Below are 23,289 nucleotides of genomic sequence, written 5' to 3' on the forward strand. Positions count from 1 at the left end.
ATGAAATCTCTGTCTGTGAAGGGAAATATTGTTGAAGTGCATGACCTTTGAGTCCTCTGACGACATGCCACGAGAAACTTTCATGCTACTGTGATAAATGTAGTGAAACAGGCTTAGAATCACTTTGAAAAACCCAAGTTACATAACACAGGCCACCGATACATCAGCAAAAGCAATCTGAAACTCTATTACATAAGCAGAAAGATGCATATCAATCCTATATGGAAATGCTAATGAGGTCTCTTGGCCCGAATTCATCTCAGATGGTACAAAAGAGAGTAGATACGTGTGCTGATATCAGAGGAGTCCATGTTCCAGATTGTTTCATTAAAAAAACATGTTGTGTTTTCTTCGCTAATGACAAAAGTGATCCAAACTGTTGTATGGAATGTATGGTTGTACATTATGGAGGGTGCATCAGGGACCAAGATATGTGTTTTATCTTTTTAGCAAGACAATGCCAGGCCTCATTCTGTACATGTTACAACAACATTCATAGACACAGAGTGCATGTGCTTGACTGACCAGATTGCAGTCCAGCAGAGCTGGTATTATTTTGGTGGTGTATAATTCTCAGAGCTGCAGTGACAAGAATTTGGAGGTGGTGTGAAAGTGTGTTTTGCACTGATATGAGTGCATCAGACACAGAGGAGTTGCTGGAGTTTATCCACTGTATACACTCACTGTCCACTCTCTATTATACAAACCTACCTTAAAAGTCCACCTTGTAGATGTACAGTCAGAGAATGTAGCTTATGTGTTGCTACAGTTTGTGTTGCTTGCCCTCTAGTCTTTCATCAGTGGACACAGAATGCCACCCACAGGACACTGTTGGCTGGAGAGCAGGGACACAGAGGTTTTTATAAAACTCCAGCAGCACTACTGTGTCGGATCTGTTTGTATCAGCAGAACACATGCTAACACACCATCACGCCACTGTCACTGCAGAACTGAGAATGAGCCACCACCCAAATTCCTCTGTGGGGATCATGTTGGGGCCCTGTCCATTTGACGAACAAGGTGAAAGGGTAAAACAAAGTATGCAGAGCCAAAATTGACTACATTCTTTAACTGTACAACTGTAAAGAGCTACTGTATGGTCTTGTGGTCATAATGTTATGGCTGATTGGCGATTATTAAACTAGGGTGACCAGACGTCCTCTTTTACCCGGACATGTCCTCTTTTTTATACTTTAGACTCTTTTAGACCGGGCGGAATTTCACAAACGTCCGGGATTTTGTTTTTCTAGAGTTTACATAGAATTTCGAGAAGTTTCGTTCACAAATTAGTTCCGCCCTTCCCTACTCCGATTGGTTCACTTAAGTGAGAAGGGGGCGTGGTGAAGTAGCCTAAAATCTTCTGATTGGGCGGTCTGACTGTAGAGCTACCGTTATGGGTCGGTAACTTTCTCTGTAAACATTTAATTGGTCAGTCTGCACGTCAGTAGTCCTTGTTTACGTCAGGCAAAGCTCATGTACCCACCCTCATCTCGAGCAGCTATGCCGAAACGTAAATGTAAGTTCTCGGATGAATTAAAAAAGGAAATCCCATGTTTTCCCATGTGTAGCAAATAAAAGTGTAAAGCTCATCCAACCCCCTCGTCCACCCCCCGAGAGAAAAAAGGTGTCCTCTTTTTCATAATGATCCTCTGCCTCCACGTTTGACACACTTGCCAGTGGCTAAAATCCTTTACACGGTAACCACAATATCTAATGTCGTTGGTTAAAATGTGGTAGAAACGTTGAGATGATGTTTAAAATATATTTATTATGAAATTGAATTTGATGCATAAAAAATGGTAGCAGTATTTATAACCACAAGATGGCGGTGTGTGAACATTTTCTGTAGCTGCTGACAATTGCAGATGACAACGTGCTTTGTGATTCCACAAAGCTGCTTTCACTTAAAACTTTGTTTTATATAATTGTATAATTTTCAGAAACTATATAACTTAACTATCATTAATTTTTATTAAAAAAACAAACCAGAATACTTCTGTCTTAACGAAATTCCTATATATGCTGAATTTGTGACTATTCTGGAACATTCCATATGATTCACAACTGAATGCATTCAGGTATTATCAGGGATTATCTTATTATTAGGCATGTGAACTGTAAAGTTCTTTAAATTGATGTTGGAAGCAGGAAAAACTCTAAAATAGAAGGTCTTGTGCGATGTTCCTGGTTTGCAGTGGCTAGAACCTACTAAAAATTTGATCCAAAGACAACATGTTTAGGGCACAGGCGCCCAAGGCACACTTATATAAGAATATATACTTATACATAGAAACCAAACCCATCTAGACTGATCTCACAGGAGAGCTCTTAACAAGTTCTATCCTAGTAGTATTAACTTTTTTAGCAATGTGTAGCTCTTCTGTGGGATCACTCCCTTCATGCTCCCCTCACATATCAGTGAGCCCTGAGCACCCATGACCTTTTTGCTGGTTCACTGGCTGTCCTTCCTTGCACTACCCTAGGTACTAAACATTGCATACCCCACACAACCTGCCATTCAGGAGATGTGACCAAAACACTATTGGACCTTGTCACAATTTGGCCCTTATCAGAGTTACTCAGACCCTTACACTTATCAGTTTTTCTTGCTACCAACATCAACTTCAGTAGTTGACTGTTCAGTTGATTGATATATCCCAACCTTTGACAGGGGCCTTTGTGGATATAAAAATCAGTGGATATAAAAATCTACACACTCCTGTTAAATTGCCAGACACATATTTTGTAAAATATTATATTGAACTCCACATTTAATGCAATGGATTATCTGTGCAATTCAACTGAAAAATAATACAAACTGAAATAATTTATAGGGGAATTATAGTAGGATTTTCTTGGCATTTACTTAGTTTCATCTTACAGCAAAATTCATGGTTTACAAAGTCTCAAAAGGAATTTCATTGTTAAAAGATAGCAGTCATGCATAAGTTACATATAACGTCCAAGGCATTAGATAAACAATGGAACACTGAAGATGGTTGTGAACAAGCAAATATAATATAGTGCAGCAATGACTTTAGCAAACACTGGATATCCCTCTAGGTTTGATGAAAACACATGTTGGTAGGTGGATTGGCTGCTCAAAAAATGTCCATAGGTGAGAATGTGTGAGTGTATGTGTGTGTCGTCCTGTGAAGGACTGGAGCCCCCTCCAGGGTGTATACCTGCCCTGCCTTTGGCATTTGGTTCTAATAAAATGTATTACATGTCAATATAACATGACTCATATATATACACTCCAAACTTCCAGACCGAAGTCCAATTCAAAATAATCAGACAGTAATTTAAACTGGGCTTAACTGTGGTCAGAAAATCTGCCCCATTATAAATGAGATAAAATGCTTAATGGCATCAAGCTTTATCTAAATCACCAGTGAACTAAAAAGTATTAAGAGGAAATTATTGACACCAGCTTTTGAAGATAATTGTCACGGATCACGGGGCGGACGCACTCGCTAAAACACAGGATATTTTAATAAACAGAAGTTGACTAGACAGACAGACTTGGACAGAGATAATCAAACGGAAACCTAGACTAAAGAGACAGATACTAACTAAATATAAACAGAGGGAACTAGACAGACAGAGATAAACCTAGACATAGTAAGCAAAACAACGAGACGGAACTGGAATCTAACGAGAATGACACAAAACGACAGGACCTGACAGAGAACACGACAAAACAAAGGTGAAATGAGAAATGTACGACAAACAGGACGTGAGACAAGAGGGCTTAAATACTGACACAAACGAGACACACCTGGACAGATAACGAGGACGGGTTAACACATGACACGGACGAGGAGGCAGAACAAAGGCGGGACGAGGGCGGAGACAAGGACATAAACAAAACATAGCCATGTGCTAAAAAGAGCACATGACCGGGGACAACAGACTTGACAGGACGAAGGCGTGGCAGATGCCCCCTCCATGAACGCGCAACTCCCGGGGCGTGTGCTCCTAAACCTCCCAGGAGTTGGCACAGGAGAGGGCACGGAAAACAAGACTCAAGACTAGACAGGAACAGACACAGGAACTGGGGACACGACAGGACCGGATAAATGAGATGGGAACTGGACAGGAGTAACAGGGGACTGGACATGAGACAAGACAGAGGGTTGAAACAGGGACTGGACAGAGGGTTGAAACGGAGACTGAACAGGGCTGACAGGGGAACAGGTACAAGAACATTTACAGGGACCGACACAAACACAGTGACCGGGACAGGGACAGAGACAAAGGCAGACAAGGGTACAGGGACAAGGACAGAGACAGGAACCAGGACAGACAAGGGAACCAATATAACAAGGGGGTGCCCAGGACTGGCAAATGTTTGTGGGGCAGTCTGAGAAGCCAGCCTGGGCACAACTCTAGGGATAACCTACGGACATGACCAGGAGCGGCCAGGGCCACAGTCACGGGGACAGGAGCGGCCGGGGGAGCCTGCAGTGACGTCGTCCACGCAGACAGGGGAGCCTGCAGTGACGTCGTCCACGGAGGCAGGGGAGCCTGCGACGTCGTCCACGGAGGCACGAGAGGCGCGCGCTCACGAAGACAGGAGAGGCGCGCGCCGCGCTCACGAAGACAGGTGCGGCAGGAGACGCCGCGTTCATGAATACAGAACCGGCTGGAGACGCCGCTTTCAAGGAGACCGGAGCGGCCGTAGGCGCCACGCTCTCTGAGAAAGGCGCGGCCGGAGGCGCCGCGCTCACGAAGACAGAAGCGGCTGGAGACGCCGCTTTTCCGAGGACAGGGGTTTGAACTGCTCGCCGGGCTTGCGCTGGAGCTGTAGAGGGTATAGGGGGTTTCACAGGCGCACCCATTAGATCCCTCAGTGGTGCGCCCCTGTTAGCCCCACCTCCGTCGTCCTGAGGTTGGAGGCTAACAGCCCCTACCTTTAATCCCCCCAAAAAAATTTCTCCGGACCTGAGGGGGTAATCGACCATCGAGTGGGTGACTCCAGCACGTTTCTTTCGGCGATTCCTTCTACTCGCGCTGGCGCAATCACTCGATTGAGGAGTCGACTCTATTGAACATTGACTCGATTAGAGACTGGATTATATTTGCCTGGACTTCTTTTAGCTTCTCGCTAAATATAATGGAATAATCCATTGAGTCTGGAATCGAGTCCTCCGTTGGAGGGAAAGGAACCGCGCCGGGCATGGGCTGGAGCCGTGGACTCCATTCGGAGGCTGTTCTTAAAGCCTCCTCCACTGGTTTTTTAGGGCTTGTTCGAAATGGAGTCCGGCGAATAGCACCCCTCCTAATAAAGTGGTCTGAGTTAGCTGCGTCCTTTTGGTCGTACATTCTGTCACGGATCACGGGGCGGACTGACAGAGGCGGACACACTCGCTGAAACACAGGATATTTTAATAAACAGAAGTTGACTAGACAGACAGACTTGGACAGAGATAATCAAACGGAAACCTAGACTAAAGAGACAGATACTAACTAAATATAAACAGAGGGAACTAGACAGACAGAGATAAACATAGACATAGTAAGCAAAACAACGAGACAGGGAACTGGAATCTAACGAGAATGACACAAAACGACAGGCCCTGACAGAGAACACGACAAAACAAAGGTGAAATGAGAAATGTTCGACAAACAGGACGTGAGACGAGAGGGCTTAAATACTGACACAAACGAGACACACCTGGACAGATAACGAGGACGGGTTAACACATGACACGGACGAGGAGGCAGAACAAAGGCGGGACGAGGGCGGAAACAAGGACATAAACAAAACATAGCCATGTGCTAAAAAGAGCACATGACCGGGGACAACAGACTTGACAGGACGAAGGCGTGACAATAATGAAGAGTCATTTCAGTAAGATGGTTCTAAAGCATGCATTCTTATGGACTACAGCACAAACTGAAATTCAATTTATATTTATATTTTTTATTATTTCAAGAATAACGTTTACAGATTGACAACAGAACTGACAGAAAATATACTTTATGTAAACTACAGTTTGCTGATAGGTAACATTTACAGATATTGCATACTCAATGCAGTTGATTTGATATACTCCATTTTTGTGGGTTCAAAATGTATACTGTGGCACACCAACAACCCTTTCTCATTAAAAAACAATCTTACAAATTTATAGCAAACTAGTGGTCAATAAATAGAGTTTAAAACATCAAATTAAGTTATTCATATTCTATATGGGTTGCGGTAGTCTCTAGATCTTTGCATACACATCTTATAAGACCTCTAACTCAGTGATACTGAGCAAAATATATGTTGTTTCTATGATAGAAAACAAAAAGCTACTGATTAACAGAAACTCAAATTTCAATGGCACATTTAAGATTTCTGAAACAAAATCCTGTTCACATAAAACACCTCCAGTAGGTATATTTACATTAGCCATAGGCTCCAACAAAGCATACAATATAGGAAGTAAAGAGAGATTCACATGAAGCCTCTTCAATAGACCCCATACATTTTTTGGCCACTTGACCAGTTTAGAAAGGAAAGGTAGGAAGAACACAGTAATTTAGACTGCAACCTGTTTTAAACACATTAACACCAAATAAACCAGTGTAAATCCTTGCTTTCACACCCACTTACTTACAGTGGAAGTTTTAAAACTCTGCTTTACGCAGCTACTTTATAAACAAACAGGGAAGATAAGTAAATCTCACAAAGAAACTATACAAAAAGCTTATGTATTAAAGAACCCCAGGCTTTAGGACTATTTGAGAATTAACCGTAGTCAAACAAAACAGAATCATGAGAACTTAGCTATAGAAACATAACACAAGCATCTATTTACAGACATAAATTTGGTCCTGTTCTACACTAAAACTTTCAGTGGTCAGTCCCCAGTGTAATTCAGTCCCAGACAAGTTTTGTGTGTTTTAAAACTGCTTCAAAATAAACAAATATAAAAAAAACTGTCTTTTGTCTATTGATCTTGGAACAATGGACAAAGCAGCTCTTCTGATTGTTAAAACAAACATAAAATTCATTTATGTACTGTAATACTGAAAACTTTGTTATAAAATGTGTTCTATAAAATGCCCTTACACAAATGTTTCATTTTACAAAATTATACAGTAATGTAGAAAAAAACCCAACATAAGCAGAGCAAGTAAAAAGGAAAAGCAAGTTTTTAAGACCAATAAATACCCAGTGTGTATTCCAGAAACCACAGTATAATGCAAAAAAAAAGCTTCAAAATATGAGCATTACTAAGAACTAGAAATGCTGCTACTTTCTGTTTCACTACTGACATTTTCTTCAGATGATGAATTCCAAAAAAAATCCAAAAAGGCAGGTGAAAAAAATATATAAATAACAAGACATTAATAAATAAAAAATAAACAAATGAACAAACAAACAAAAAGATGTGGTTAGTACAAAAGGCATAGAAAAGACCCTTCATTTAAAATGGGTTTACTGCTGTATATATTTTTTTTTAAAAGAGTGCTCTTAATATACATAAAATATAACATTCCTGCAACTGCTCTACTTAAACTGCTCAGGAATCTGTCCCATTTGTGTCTGCATGCTGGTGGGTGGGCTGGAGATGCCCTCGGACCAGTCAGACATGTTGGAATGGGGTGAGGAGCTGGACCATTGGTCAGGTGAGCCAGGTGAGGGTGTGAGGAATGGATGCTCAGGCACCTGGAGCTGGTGATTGGGCGTGTTGGTGGCATCCATGGCGGCTGAGTAGCTGTGCTGGGACGGCGGAGTGAGGAACTGAGTGCTGGCCATGCTCTGTGCCAGTGTTTGAGCTTGGAGCAGCTGTGTATCCTGTGGCAGGATGGTGTGGATGGACATGCTATTGCCCTGCTGCAGCTCTGCACCACCCATGAAATTCTGCCCACCGTTCGTGTTTTGGTGCTGCATCTGGATGTTGGTTTGCTGTTGCTGTTGTTGCTGCTGCCTCTGCTGCTGTTGTTGCTGTAGATTGGCCTGCATCTGCTGTGACTGATGCAGAAGATGTGGTTGCCCAGCCAAGTGGGTGTTGCCCAAGCCCTGGAAGCTCATGATCTGGGGCAGGCCGTTTCCATTGTGGAGCATCAGACCATGCTGGGCAGCAGGCTGGTGCTGGCCATTCCTCACGGCTCCAAACTGACCCTGCTGACCCATTCCGCCGTGCATTCTGCTCAGCCAGTCGCATTGGCCGGTGGAGCCATTTGAGCCAGCCACTGGCAAGTGTGTCAGACGTGGAGGCAGAGGATCAAATTGTAAACGGGCAAGATCCTGTTTACTGGCTAAACCCAGATGGTTTACACCTGGCATGTGGGCATCTGGCACAGCCTGTAAGTGATTGAGCGACTGCTGAAAGGGTGAGGTCATCAGGGGTGGAGAAGCCACATCTGAAACATAACCGTGGGGCGACTCAAGTGAATCCACAGGCGATAGTGCAGCTGAGCTGTCCAGTAGGACACCTTTGCCATCCTGGGGCTTTGACTTCTTTTTGGCCTTCAAGTCCTTGTTACTGTCCTTGCAGCCCATGCCTTTGGTGCCAGGCTTGCGGGGCTTTTTACTCTGAACAGAAGGCTTCAGGCTGCCCAGGTAGGCATTAGGAGAGCAGAGGGGGGGTGAAAGTGTGGTGCTGAGAGGTGCGCCGTGCATGGGTGGGCTACGCACCAGATTGTACTCATCCATTAGGCGCACAATGTCATGATGCATGCGCTCCTGAGCAATGTCCCGGGGGAGACGGTCCATGTGGTCTGTGATCTCACGGTTTGCAAAGTGCTCCAGCAGGACTTTAGCTGTCTCATAGCTGCCTTCTCTTGCCGCCAAAAACAGGGGTGTCTCCTCCTAAAGAACAAAAGAAACCCACTGTGAGGAAACTTTACCCCTAAATCTGAGGTGTCCAGATCCAATCTTGTGGGCCTAATACGGGAATTTTGGTGATTTTCCTACTTTAACACACATAATTCAATTTTGCTGCTGATTACCAGGAGAGGTTAGTGTTTTAGACCATGACAATCACTAACTGTGCCTTACTGGCTCTCTTCAAGACCCAGTATGGACACTAAAATGTTTTAATTTCATGGTCTTTTCCTAATCTCCTCTAACAGATCTGCATTATTACACAGTAAATTCAACAGTGTTAAATCAACACCATTAGTGTTAACTTAACACTGAGAGTGTGAAATTATTACACTAACAGTGTTAATTTAACACTAATAGTGTTGTTTTATAATTTCATCCTGAGGCTTGAGAAAATAATGTATCGTCACTGTCTAAAACAAAACATACATCTCCAAAATAGTAATTTTAGAGGAGAAGGAACAAACTATCTTAACTTCCAATTGAAGTCAATGTTAAAAGTTTTATTCCATGTTATTTTGGAGTATTGTTATTGGTTCATCATGACATTTTCACACAGTGTGAAGAACAGCTATAGTGTTCAAATTATGTAGTAAATAAATGTTGGCAAAAAAATGGAGATACAGATTTTCCTTTGGACAGCTATAATATAGTGTAAGTCAGGGGTGCACAACTGCAAATTTTGGTGATTTGGTGATTCCTCTGCTAAAACACAACCCTTAAACCTGTCAACTAACAGATGAGTTGAATCAGGTGTGTGTGAGCAAAGGAATCACCAAACTTTACTGGATACTGGCCCTCCAGGACTGGAGTTGTGCACCCCTGGTGTAAGTTATACACATGTGGCCACATAATTACAGGTTACCCCTAATTTTACCTAAATAAATAAAGTGGCTGCCTGTGAAAAGCGAAGCCTTACCTTGTTGTTCTGCATGTCCTTATTGGCTCCATTCTTAAGGAGTACGACAGCTGCTTCCACATTATTTACAGCTGCAGCCCAGTGAAGTGCAGACTTGCCTGACAAAAAAACATAAGAAAATGTCAGCTACTCCTCCAATGAAGATAATAATTCAAACTGGTACATGGTATTGATTAAGAGTAAGAATCTTGCAAAAACAAGAAAACCTACTTTATGTTTAACAGTTAACTCTTGATGATGGTGATGGTCTTACCAAAGTCATCGATAGCATTAACGTCAGCGTGGCAGTTGATGAGTTCCTCCACCATGCCTTCCACAGCCAGCCTGGCTGCCAGGATCAGAGGCGTGGTTCCATCATGCATCCGTGCATCCAGGTCTGTGGCCCGATTCCGGATCAAAATCTGGAACATGAATAAACAAGAAGGGTTAAGGAGGGTTAAAAGATACTTAAGTATAAACAAAATTCAAGTTTCAAGATGTCTCTACTACTAGTCCAATAACAGGTTTTAAAATTAAGAATTTATTGAAAGAAATGTAAAACCTGCAGCATAAAAAATTACATAAAAAAACAACACCAAAAACATTACCTGGAATTTTATTACTACTTGATTATTGATGACATACCTGGAAGACTCCCTGTGCATCTGCAGCCACAGCGGCATGTAGAGGGGTCCGTCCCATGTTATCCTGAATGTTGGCATCAGCACTAGCTTCAAGAAGCCTTTTTGCTGCATCAGAACGAGCGTAACGGGCAGCCAGGTGCAGAGCAGTCTCTCCCGTACGGTCAGTCTGGTTGTGCAGGTTGGCTCCCTGGTAGATGAAATCGTTGATGACGTTGGCAGAAGCATCCTCCTCCTCTTCACTATTTCCAGTCTCCAGGCCACCACCACTACAGGAGGCAATCATCAGCGGGGTGAACCCATCTTTAGAAGGAAACAGAAAAACACAATGGGAGTTTACCTTGACCTGAAATCATGAACCTAATTAGAACAGAACCCAAGAACATTCTCTGAGTATACTGAATTAAACTGAATTAGCCTACAGCAATGAAACCAACAACACTCAGAATTTGTTCAAATCATACCACCACCAAAAGTCTACTCCATTCTGCAATGAGTATCACAATTCCTAATTATTTCTAATGATTAAGCTGTTTGAAAACTGTACAAATGCCATATTGCAGATAGAATATCACAAGTTACATGGCTGGTGATGCCAAAGGTGGCCAGGAGTCCAAGTGAGCCTGACAAACCTTGTTCCGTCTGTGTGTGTGCAGGCTGATCCTCCCCCAACCCAGTCATTCAACATGATTTCAGCCAATGCTGACTAAGCAGAGGTGTCAGTCAATATTTTCTTTCATGTTTATTGAGCTGTTCAATCATATCTTGTGGTGGCAGAAGATGTTATGGGAGACATTTGAGCCAGCTATCACACTCTGAGCATAGAAGCCTCGTGTAGCAGGTGGACTTGATAATGACTAAATTGACCAAGAGAAAACTGACAAACATAGGGTGACATAGAGAAAGCAAGTTACAAGGAAACATCATTATTATACGTTTAATTCAAATACTGTACACCCCTTAACAGATTGTCTTCTAATGTCAGTTTGAGCCAAGTTGACCTTAATATAAGACCACACCCTAGAACTTAATTTAAAAAATCCTGTGTTATTTTTCAACAAAGGTAAAACCCATAAAGCCAAACTGAGAACAGGCTCATCCCAATTCACCCCCATTATTCTTCAAAGTGACGGAAAGATCAGACCAAGAAACAAACAAATCGAAGTGGATTGGACAACTTTGCCTCAGTGAATCACCCCTAGATCTCTTTCGATAACAGATTCTGATGAAGCACTGTTTTTTTCCCTATCCACCGAACTCATGGAAGTGGGCCAGGTTTTTGAAATCTCCACGGCTGGTAAAAGTGAGCATTATCATCCCTGAGAAGAGGCTTGCCACAGCATCTTCGACAGAGGCTTCTCTTCTTCAAAAGAACAGCTATTCCCAGATCTAGCCCGATTTGGTCGATTCCAACACATTGATCCAAGGAGCGGGGAAAAAGAGAGAGAGAGAGAGAAAAACGCTTGCGAAAGCACACAGCCTTTGAATCCTTCTTGACATTCTGGAGGGGCTTTGGCAGTTATTGAGAGAAGAGTCGCACTTTGATATTGTTTATTTTAATCGGCACGTGTAAATAGGATGTAGATATGGCTGGGTCGATCGTTAAGCTTAGAGAAAATGGGCACCCTCCCCAGGGTTTCACAGCTTTCAGTAAGAGTCTTTGAAGTGGATCCCTTTTCCCACTGGGCCCTGTGTATTAACTCCCTACCAGAGCTCAATTTAGTCCCTCACCTCAGCATTCTACTGACACACACATTCACTCAGTACAAGCACAGAATTGTGAGTGGAAAAATATTTTTACAAGTCATTAATGAATACTGTAACATTGAGGGTAAAAAAAACTGTAAAAGTGCAACTAAAATTGAACATGATCTGTATCAGGATTCACACTGAAAGTGGTTCGGTTAAGATTTATATGGTGTATCTAACTGCAATAAGACACAACCAACAATTATTAATTTAGATTTTAAATGTATTATTATTTTATTAAACAGTTTTTAAAATTAATTAAACAGTATTTTCATATGTGTTCATATATATATATATATGTGTGTGTGTGTGTGTGTGTGTGTGAGAGAGAGAGAAAACATATATAAACATATATACATATATAAACTAAATCAAGTATCACCGTGACCCTGAAGTGAATAAGCGATTACAGACAATCAATGAATGAATAAATCAAATATCCCCCAGCATTATTTTTTTAGGAATGGACACTTCTTTGAGATGACATTTCTTAATCGTTTGGATATTCTTGTACTTCTCTTTAAATGAGAAACATTTCTCTAGAGTAAAGATATGCCTTACCTGGTCCTCGGACATTGACATCCATGCAGTCGTTTTCAGTCTCGCCCTGAGGAGGTGTGGGAGCTACAGAAGGGATTCGCAGGTCAGCAGCATCTAGATGCTGCTGAGTCCACTGACGATGGTCCTGCTGGTCATCCAGATCTAACATTGCATGCTCTTCAAACTGGCACAAGAATCAAACAATGATTAGAAATAGTAATATTTTATATAATTTAATAATTATTTACAACATTATTAAAAGATTTCTTTTTTTTTTTTTTTTTTAAAAAGAAACCATAGGTTGCTTTCTCCTGTCAAAATAAAGGTCAAATATATAATAAAATATTATGCTATGTTTCAATGTAAGAATATTATAAAAGTATATTTATTTACCCATAACTTAAAATATAATCTTATAATGACTTCTTTCTCAGTGACAATGACATAAATCATAATTTATAACCATGAATAAATTAGATTTTTCCCCCCAAATTAATGGTGTAATAATCAGGCTTTGCCTTACCCTGAAGCGTTTGGTGTCTGCTGGCTCCTCCTCTGCCCATTTGTTCTGGTTGTCATCCATTAGTGAAATATCAGAGTTCTTAAGTGGCCTGTCATCATAGAAACATCCCATCAGATGTGTGGATGAGATCTTTTACCACCAGCCAAAAGCATCTCAAGTTTCTCTAGCTTCTTCACCACCACCAAAACTGCTATTGATTAAACGGACCCCCTCCCCCTTCAACAAGCTAATTAATTCATTACAACAAATCATCAAGCACCCCCTGCTTCTCCTACACTTTGACACACCCCACATTGTACCTAAGCCATATATTTTCCAGGCAAATATGCCGTATGAAAGTTTGTGGAGATCCCCGTTCTCAGTATGTTATTAATGAATTATTAATTTTAGTTGTCAATTTGCAGCAAAATAACAAAATAAGACTCTCCAAGGTTAATGTTAGTAACAAAAAAATTAACTTTTAAATTTTTGAGATAAGGACAAAAAAACTCAAATACTTTTTGAACTCCTTCTATTTTTCATAACGGTAAGATGCCTCTTGCTACTCTGTCCGTCCAATGTCTCTCTGAGCTGAGTGGAAAGTACACCGCATTAAATTAAAACACTCGATTCTGTCACTCTGCCTTCTTCATCTCTAAATACAGTTCATTTAAACTCAAACCCTTAAATTCTGAATTTCTTATGTAGCTAATATTTTATTGATCTTAAGGCTTACTGTCCAGTTACAATATTGTAAATTATGCAGTAAGCACTATTAAACTTAGACAATGACAATGATGTAGACAATGTAGTACCGTGTGTGAAAGACCTCCTACACGTCCTTACAATTAAAGGATTCAACAGGAACCTAATTGGGAAAATCATCAAAAATATTTGACATTTCTCAAAAATGTCAAAAGACGTCAAGGTCTCCTCAAACCTTAGGCGAGCAGTGTAAGTCCACAGATGCCACACGACCAGAAATGGTGTACTCACTTTAAGCCGACTGAATCTTCGCCGACGGGCTCTCTCCTCTTCTTCTTGCTAGGCTCACTGGTCTTGAAGCCCTCAGGGAACCACAGCTGGCCGTGCTCACGTCGCCGCTTTCGTGAGGCCACCATCCCCACAGCAATGAAGGCCAGCAGGGCCACACCGGCCAGCACCACATAAAGCAGATAGCTCCTTGTGGGCGATGGCACCTCGCTTTCACCTGCAAGAAGAAGGGGTGACATGTCAGAGTCTACAACAGTCAAATGTAGGACGGGGCACATGAGCGTCCCGTGTCCAAAAATGTCCACTGTCGTGTACTCAATTAATCCTCATGCAAGAAACTGTCCACAAAACATTTAGCTGGATGAACGAGGTTCCAGCCAGTTTGAAAGCTGCAAGCGTCCCATTTAGCAATAATCAGAATTGCTAACCGCTTCTTCATCAAAAAAAAGAAAAAAAGAAAAAGTGCTAGCAAATAGGAAGGCGAGGAAGGGAGAAAAAGAAAAGAGAGAAAGAACACCTCCTCTCACGTCTTCTCAGACCAGGGTACCAGGAGACAACTTTACCACTTCTTCTTTAAGGGAAAAAAAGGGAGGGATTAATGAACTTCAAATTACTGCGCACGCTTTAAGCTGTAAAGACGAAGGATTTATTAGGATTTTCAAGATAACAAAGACTCCCAACTTCTAGCACACTCCCGATCAATTTTCCTCCGCTCCCGTTTTCTTTTCTTTTTTTTCTGGGGCCCCTCTCCCTCTCTCTGCTAACGATTTTGAAATGATAAACTCTCCTCACCTAAACCCTTGGAGATGCGCTAAGTCCCAGTGAAGGTTGCAGCAGCCCCCTTCATTGCACACTAAGGCCATGTTGAGGCGCGTGTGCATTTTTATGTGTGTGTGTGTGTGTGTGTGTGTGAGTGATACTGGGAGTTGATGGTGTGGAGGTGGCAAGTGTTGATTTACAGCAATTAACCATTTTGGTGCCTGAAGCCAGTGGATTTACCCATGGACTGTGTCATTGATTGGTAAGATCTGATGCACAATTACATTTGTGCTACTGGTGGAGTACAAAAAAGGTAAACTTCAAAGGCAACTGTATAATCCCTGCAAGGATACCATGTGAAGTGTGTGTATTTGTGTGTATGGGGTCGGGGGCTGTTAAAGTTTGAGTTTATTGTGAATGCTGCTGGAATTCACTGAGTGGAGTAAGGGGTCCACTTTTTGATTCATGGAGTAACAGAGATGGATGCCAGCGACACAAAAGCTCATGGGCTAACTGTTTTTTCCAGGGAGAAAAGTGTGTGCATGTTTAATACTCACTAGTAACTGCTTTAACATAGGGCATGTTGAGATTGCCACTGGAAGCTAGAGCTCCAAGAAAGGCAGCAACATCAGTAGCACTCTGGAAGCAGTCTGATGACTGCTGATAGCACTGACGGTTGTCTATCTCCAAATGCACCACCGAACTGGAAAGAGGACACAACATTCACTCTTTACACATACAGTTCCCAAATGCATTACAATGATGACATTTAATCTCACACTTGTCATACCTATAACCATTTTTTAAAATTATTGTATGCAAATGACCTGCTAGCCTAAAGCGCATTACAGCCTAGTGGTTGATATTTATATATATCAAATAAATGAGTTCATGTGGTTTCTGACACTACTACATACTGCAATCCATAAAAAAAGGACCTGAAAAGCACATTTCCTTATTTGTCTCATAGCCCCATTACGTAACAAAACTTCGGACACATAAAACATTTTGTGGTTGATCAACACATGCAGTCATTTGTACATTTTAGAATGTTTCTAGTTTTAGAATATGTCCATACCCTGCATCACCCTGACTCACACCCACCCACTCACCCTACAACATGCATCTGGTCCTGGTCACGTTGCCCTGTCCCGAAGATATCAGACCAGCTGTCCAGTGAACGTTTTCTGTTGTGTTTGCGGAGCTCGTGTGGGCTGCCGTAGTACGGGAAGATCATCAGCTCTCCTTTGTCGTCCAGTCGGAACACGATGTTGGTGTGTAGCACACGGCTTAGCTCACGCAAAAATGCTGAAGAGTTGTTCCGCAGCTGCTCAGGGGGTAAGTGCACCACCAGCACCAGGTGACCTACAGCCCGTTTCTCTGGCAGGTTCTCTGCACAGTCCAGACCATCCCACTCACATTCAGCATTGTTGCAGCCCTGGTCACAGTGGCCATCCGCATAGTGGTCTTTGCAGTACTGATCATACAGTGGACTGAAGGAACACAGGAGGAAAACAAGAAAAATGTTAGAAACTCAATTCATGCCCAAACTAATGACAGTAAATTTTAACATGAATAGTGTGATATCACACCCAGTTGTTTCCTCGGCACACTGTCAGACAAAGATAATCTGTCCATTGAATAGTGAGTGGCGATAGCTTAAACTAAAACATATTGTTTGTTAGCTTCTCAGAAATAAACTGGATATTGGCAACATACATCAGATGTATGAATCCCCATTTAAACCTCTCTCACTTTCTGAACCCCAAAAGTAAAACAGAAGGGCTGATATAATACCTATTAAAAGTAAATTATTTCTACTGACTTAGTCCCAGACTGGTTTAATCCTGGACTCAAAGGAGTTTGCCAATATAAATTACTGTTAAATTAGGTTTGATCTGAGTCTAGAAAGTCAATAATTCTGATGCAATAAACAATTCTAATTCTGGACAATATATCTGGAAACTCACTTGCACTCTCCACCACTTCCCTGGCAGTCAAACCCATCATAGAGGCAGCCGGCACTCTTGCACTGCTCATCACACTTTCCATTGTTGAAGTAGCGCCAGCACTGCAGTGCATCTGAGCAGTTCTTCCATGGGTCACGGAAATTCAGTGAGCAATCACCTCCGTCCCAGTCACATGCATGGCTGTTACAAGCAGCGTCACACTCTTTGTTGCCTTTCTTGGTCTCACACTCAGCCAACTCACAACTGGCCTCCACTTCTGGTGGAGGAGTGATGTCCCTGCCAAAACCACCTGTGAAGCCATAGTCCAGGATGTGGCAGAGGAGGCCATTAAAGTCGGCAGGACACACACAGTGGAAGTACGGTGCCTCAGAATTCAGCTCACATGTGCCTCCATTATAGCAGGGGTTAGATGTGCAGGGCCCATCACTCGGATGCTGACACTCTGGGCCTGTAAAAGCCACAGGACACAGGCACCGGGGACTCTTATGACCAGAAATGCAGGTTCCCCCATTTCTGCATTGGAGGCTTCCACAGGCCTGTGCATCATATTCACAGGTCGAGCCGCTGAAGCCCTAACAGACACAAAGAAAAAACAAAACAAAATGTCAATGCTTGTTTTCATTACTGAACTTTTTCTTCACTATTGATATATACATCACCAGGACCAGTACAATCTTGAAATAATACAAACATTTTTTTTAATCTAAATCCTTATGCCTAAATACTTAAAATTACTTTTCTATGATACATATAAATTAAGGGCAGCATGGTGTAGTAGCAGGTAGTGTCACAGACACAGCTCCAGGGACCTGGAGGTTGTAGGTTCAAGTCCCGCTCCGGGTGAATGTCTGTGAGGAGTTTGATGTGTTCTCCATGTGTCTGCGTGGGTTTCCTCCCACAGTCCAAAAACATATGTTGGTAGGTGGGTTGGCAGCTCAAAAAGTGTCTGTAGGTGTGAATGTGTGAAGCCCTGTGAAGGACTGGCGTCCCCTTGAGGGTGTGTTCCTGCCTTGCGCCCAGTGATTCCGGGTGGGCTCCGGATTTATCGCAACCCTGAATTGAATAAGCGGTTTCAGACAATGAATGAATGCATGAACATATAAATGTATATTTATATTACTATACATAATAAACATTTCTGTGAACCAGAAGCTCTTGTTTGGATTTGAAAAAAAAAAATACATATTTGCTAAGGAATTACATCTAAAAAAAGATCATTTCATATTTGTCATATAAGATTTTAAAACACATGTACATAATAAGAGAATTTATGCTTTCAACATCCATAAAATGTCATCACATGTGGAATCAAGTGTGAATGGAACACTCACAGGAGGACATTTACAAATGAATCCATGAGGAGTGTTGCTGGCTACAGCACAGGTTCCTCCATTCCTGCACGGCTTCCCCTTACAGCCATCAAACACAGTGTCACATCGCTGACCTGCAACACACACATGCAGCAAACACGCAACATGTTATAGCTACATTAATTTCATGTGTTTTCCAGGTAATATCCCCAGGTACAGGGTGTGGAGAATTATGGATGTCAAATAATCTGCAGTACTCACCTGTGTAGCCAGTGCGACATTCACAGCGGTAGTTGTTGGTCAGCTGTATGCAGCTGTGTGTGCCCCGTGGGTCACAAGGGTTGGACAGACACTCATTCACATCACCCTCGCAGCGTTCACCTACATAGCCAGCTGGACACACGCAGTGATAGCCTCCGACACGGTCCACACAGCGGCCCTGGTTAAAGCACTTAGGTTCCTGAGTCACAGGATCAGTGAAGGGTGTGCAGTCATCAATGTTGATCTCACAGTGAACTCCTGAAAATGGATTGGGAGAATAAGTCAGTTTTGACATTAATCAAAGGCCTACTGCTAACAAAAGTCTGTCATGATTTCCCGCTGACCATTATTAACCAATTAAAGGACACTAAAAGTATAAATAAACATAAATAAATTGAAATAGGCAACCGATCATTCGTTTACATTTAAATGATTTATTCCTTTCAAATAATTAGGTCCATTAAAGAGGCAATACACCGTGACTTAATTGAGTTAATGTGTTGCATTAAATAAAACAAAAATCTAACATAATCGAATTTAGTCAGCCCAAAATGGTCTACTGCATGTACAGAGCCAGTTTAATTATTTAAATTATAATAAAGTAATAATGGTAATCAACCATGATGGGAATATAAATAAGATAACTTGAGAAACGTTTATAATGTTTAATATTGTGAGCCCTATGTGCTTTCAAAAAGATAACATGAAAAGATAACATGAAATAAAGTAAGGCATTTTACTTCTATCTATTTATAGACCTGTAGACCTTAATTAAACATACCTCTTTACATGTCCAAGAGAAATCAATCAAAGAGGAAAAGTCTAAGTAAGCTGGCTCCTGCCAAAGCCCTAATTAATGAAGCGTAGGATGGACAGATGGACAGAAAGAGAGGGAGAAAAAGATGGTTAGCTGACCTTGCGTTCCTCTGGGACAGGAGCATTTGTAGGTATTGACGAGGTCGATGCAGGTGCCTCCATTCTGGCAGGGCTGTGAGACGCACTCGTTGATCTCACTGGAGCAGTTTACTCCATGATAACCTGGCACGCACTGAGAGAGAGAGAAAAAGACACAGAGATCAATGCCAAACATGAAAGAAGGCCATTTCTCTTTACTTGACTGTTCCATGGCCTTGCCAGGCAGGAAGTTCTGTTTATTTCATATATATATGAAATTTGTCATTTATTATTTTATTATTAAGTGCAATGAAAGAGGCACAGAATGCATCATTTGTGTTTGTAAGGAGCTCATTTATGAGTTGAATTTAATGAATAATTATTTTGCATACAGGTGTGTTCTGTGTTAAGAAAAGAACCTTCATACATATTCATTACTTGTCGTTTTTTGACATCTAAACATATAAAAAATAGATTATTATCGACTGCCAAAATTGAGCCTTGAACCCTTTTTAGACAGGATTTTTTTTTTCATGTTGAATAATAAATGTTTAAAAAAACATTCAATATTTCTCGAAACTGACTCCCATATGTGTGAGTATGAATAGTTTTCAAATTGTTCCTGGATAAGTGGTTTGCCCAAAACTGAAGTAAGAGCTAGCATGACTTATCTACTCCAGTGTCTTTTTCTTCATTTGGATGTTGTAATTGTTGTGTGATCATATGATTACATTTATCAATTCTGTAGAGTTAATGACACCCAGATGCCAGAGTTTCTTCACTCAGGAGATGTGTATATGTTCCATTATAATAGAGCCGATTTTTTTGGTGATTGCTTGCTCACCTCACAAGAATATCCTCCTAAGTAATCAGTGCAGGTAGCGCCGTTCTGGCAGGGGTTGGGGATGCACTCATCCACCTGTTCCTCACAGTAGCTGCCTGTGTATCCTGCCTGACACTGGCAGTAGTGTGTGTTCCCAGCATCCAAACACAGGCCAGAGTTACGGCAGAGTCTAGCAACATCCACACCTGTGGACAAAATACAGAAAAATTCAATCATTCCATGGCAAGACATGGACATATATTCTGAACCTCTCAAATCTAAATACAAGTTTTAGGTCACAAACTATGATTGACTCTGTGTCTTGAAGGTTCACTATTTGCATAAGCCAATACTACAAACGTATGACATGGTTGATGTAAAAAAAAAAAAAATCAAGAATGAAAGGTGCTGTATACAACTGCAATTTTAAAAATTTCTGTGAATGTTTCCCCATGGCTTGCTAGCTTGTTGGTGTTTTTGCACTCTGGTAGAAGTCCAGAATTAATAGTCAGCCCTGGCCCTGTATATGGAAACCAAGCAAAGTGACTCAGATTGACAAACACAACCATTTTCTAGCCAATCAGTGTGTGTTTGTGTGTGTGTGTGTGTGTGGGGGGGGGGTGTTTCTAACACAGTTACATTGTATTAATATTTCTTGACAAACAGACCAGAAATGATTCAGCATGATTTACGCATGAAAAAATTATATTTTACTATAATATTTTACTATAATATCAACCAATATTTGAATTCTGAAGGAACTTTTGCAAAGTTACAATTTGGAAATACGAGTAATAGGTTTTAGCACAGTACACACACACACACACACACACACACACACACACACACACACACACACACAAATGCACTCCATTCTGGCCCTACCTTGCTGTTTAGCTGCCACCTCGCAGGACACACTGGGGACGTCACAGTATAGACCTGTCCAGCCCGTCTGACACTGGCAGGTGTAGGTGGTACCACTCTGTCTGCAGGTTCCTCCATTCTTACAGGGAGATGGCTTACACCAGTTCATCAGCTCCTGAGACCAGCAGAGGCATTATTTAAACATTTACTACATATTTCATTCTTATTTAAATATTACTCAGTCCTCAATTTTGAACAAATATCAGTACTGGTAAATTGATTCTTTCAGAATTTGTTTCACTGTTTCTATTCATAATCATTTTTATTGCCATTACATCTATGCAATGATCCTAATATGGTGCTAACATTATATCACATCATAGCTTTCAAATATTATGAATATAATAATTTCTATGAATATGTTTAAAATTATGTAAGAAAGTGGGCTAGAACTGGTAATGATTAGAAACAGAATAAAACATCTAGATAAACATATATCTGGACCGTAATTTGAGAAGAAATAGCTATATATCATTTCAGTATCTTATTTAGTATTTAATGGCTATGTCCTAATTAATTGTTGAAAAAAAAGTGATTCTAGATTTTAAACAGAAAAATGTACATTTCTAATATATTTTATATTACAGTAAATCTGTAGCTCAGCTCGTTTGTTGATAAATGGTGTGAACTACCTGGCAGTTGAATCCACGGTATCCATGAGGACAGGTACATTTGTATGTGCCGTAGCTGTCCTGGCATGTGCCGCCGTTCATGCATGGCTTGGAGTCGCACTCGTTAATGTCATGTTGGCAGTAGCTGCCTGTGAACCCTGGCAGGCACAGGCAGCTGAATGTGTTGATGCCATCCACACATGTGCCACCATTAAAGCAAGAGCTGTTCAACATAAAAATAAGCAAAAATAAAAACATGGTCAACAGTTAGCATTGTAATATTGCAACAGCTCATTTGTTCCATTTCTGCTGGGATGATTTTTCAACCAAAAGTGGCAGTAGGTGACAACACAGATCCAGGGAGCTTTAACCACACTATGAAGGTATGTCTGATATGATCTTCTGCCAGGTTTCTTGTGGGTCTGATAACATGAGGGCTTTAAAAGGTAAGCAGGAGCTGATCCTCCAAATCAGATTTGCCTTTTAATTGGGCTACAATGACCGTAAGACAACCTGATCTTAAATCCGTCACAAAATGTCAAAGGCAATTGACTGTTGTAGGCAAAACAGGGAAGACCTGTGTGTGGAAAGGTTAGGATTTACACATGAGAGAGGGGTTTGTTAGATCCTGAGTCAGCAGTAAATGGAGTGCAGGATTTACCTCTCAGTGCAGTCAGGTGTATTATTCTCACAGTGGATCCCACTGAAGCCTGGTGGGCAGGTACAGGTGTAGCTGTTCACACAGTCCGTGCAGTTGGCACCATTCTTGCATGGGTTGCTGTCACACTCATTAATGTCCTCCTCACATTTGAGGCCTCGAAATCCTGGTAGACATGTGCAGGTAAACGCATCTACACTGTCTTTACAGAAGCCACCGTTACTGCAGGGGTCTGAAGGAGAAGTGAGAGGAAGGGTTATGCAGTAGCACAAAATGTTTGGCAAAAAGTTATGGTCCCCCTTGTCCTAGACAGAAGTAAAGAAGTAAAAACCAAACACGCAAAGAAATAAATGAAATAAAAATTAACACAGATTGTAAACAAAGTAATAAACTGAGCTGGGTTTCCCAAAACATCAATTTATATTATTAATCACAGAGTGAGCGCCACACTGAACACTCTCTTTCTCTCTCTGCTAAGATGATTTAAACACTAAAATGTTTTTGGGAAACTGGGCCCTAATCGGCTAGGGGCTCTTCTTAATGCCTCAAGCCACTGCATGGATAAGTAAAATTTGTTAAACCAACAAAGACACACAATATGTTTGATTCTATCAGGTTTCTTAATTCAAAGCAAATATTTTTGGCTGTAGTAATTCCGTAAGTGTTTCACACTTTCTGTAAAGAACAAGAAAAAAAAAGTGCAAACAGGGGAGGGCTGGACTTACTGGGTGTGCAGTCATCTATGTCAGTTTCACAGTTTCTGCCAGCGTAGCCTGATTTGCAGCTGCACCTGTAGCTGCCTATGGAGTTCTGGCAGGTGGCGCCGTTGCGACAGGGGTTCTTCACACACTCGTTGATGTCTATCTCACAGGTCTGGCCTGCAACAGCAGGAGGAGGAGCTCACACACTTTACAAGACTCGACGTGCAA

General features: G+C 41.5%; 1 protein-coding gene across 1 annotated transcript in view; it reads right to left on the minus strand.

Annotated features, from left to right (window-relative positions):
• Positions 1 to 5,952: 5,952 nt before the first annotated feature.
• LOC136677828 (neurogenic locus notch homolog protein 1-like) overlaps positions 5,953 to 23,289 on the minus strand; it is a 44,847-nt gene continuing 27,510 nt past the window's right edge. Inside the window, exons 17-34 of the mRNA XM_066655489.1 lie at positions 23,086 to 23,238; positions 22,364 to 22,592; positions 21,724 to 21,925; positions 21,053 to 21,206; positions 20,189 to 20,373; positions 19,366 to 19,498; positions 18,451 to 18,708; positions 18,211 to 18,323; positions 16,880 to 17,451; positions 16,022 to 16,402; positions 15,467 to 15,612; positions 14,154 to 14,367; positions 13,179 to 13,266; positions 12,677 to 12,839; positions 10,371 to 10,669; positions 10,000 to 10,147; positions 9,747 to 9,844; positions 5,953 to 8,812 (exon numbers count right to left, since the gene is read on the minus strand). Of these exons, the coding sequence (XP_066511586.1) occupies positions 7,508 to 8,812; positions 9,747 to 9,844; positions 10,000 to 10,147; positions 10,371 to 10,669; positions 12,677 to 12,839; positions 13,179 to 13,266; positions 14,154 to 14,367; positions 15,467 to 15,612; positions 16,022 to 16,402; positions 16,880 to 17,451; positions 18,211 to 18,323; positions 18,451 to 18,708; positions 19,366 to 19,498; positions 20,189 to 20,373; positions 21,053 to 21,206; positions 21,724 to 21,925; positions 22,364 to 22,592; positions 23,086 to 23,238 (4,841 nt within the window). The 3' untranslated portion in view covers positions 5,953 to 7,507. The remainder of the gene's footprint in view (positions 8,813 to 9,746; positions 9,845 to 9,999; positions 10,148 to 10,370; positions 10,670 to 12,676; positions 12,840 to 13,178; positions 13,267 to 14,153; positions 14,368 to 15,466; positions 15,613 to 16,021; positions 16,403 to 16,879; positions 17,452 to 18,210; positions 18,324 to 18,450; positions 18,709 to 19,365; positions 19,499 to 20,188; positions 20,374 to 21,052; positions 21,207 to 21,723; positions 21,926 to 22,363; positions 22,593 to 23,085; positions 23,239 to 23,289) is intronic.

This window comes from Hoplias malabaricus, chromosome Y (genome assembly GCF_029633855.1).
Source record: "Hoplias malabaricus isolate fHopMal1 chromosome Y, fHopMal1.hap1, whole genome shotgun sequence".
In the NCBI taxonomy this organism is placed as follows: domain Eukaryota; kingdom Metazoa; phylum Chordata; class Actinopteri; order Characiformes; family Erythrinidae; genus Hoplias; species Hoplias malabaricus.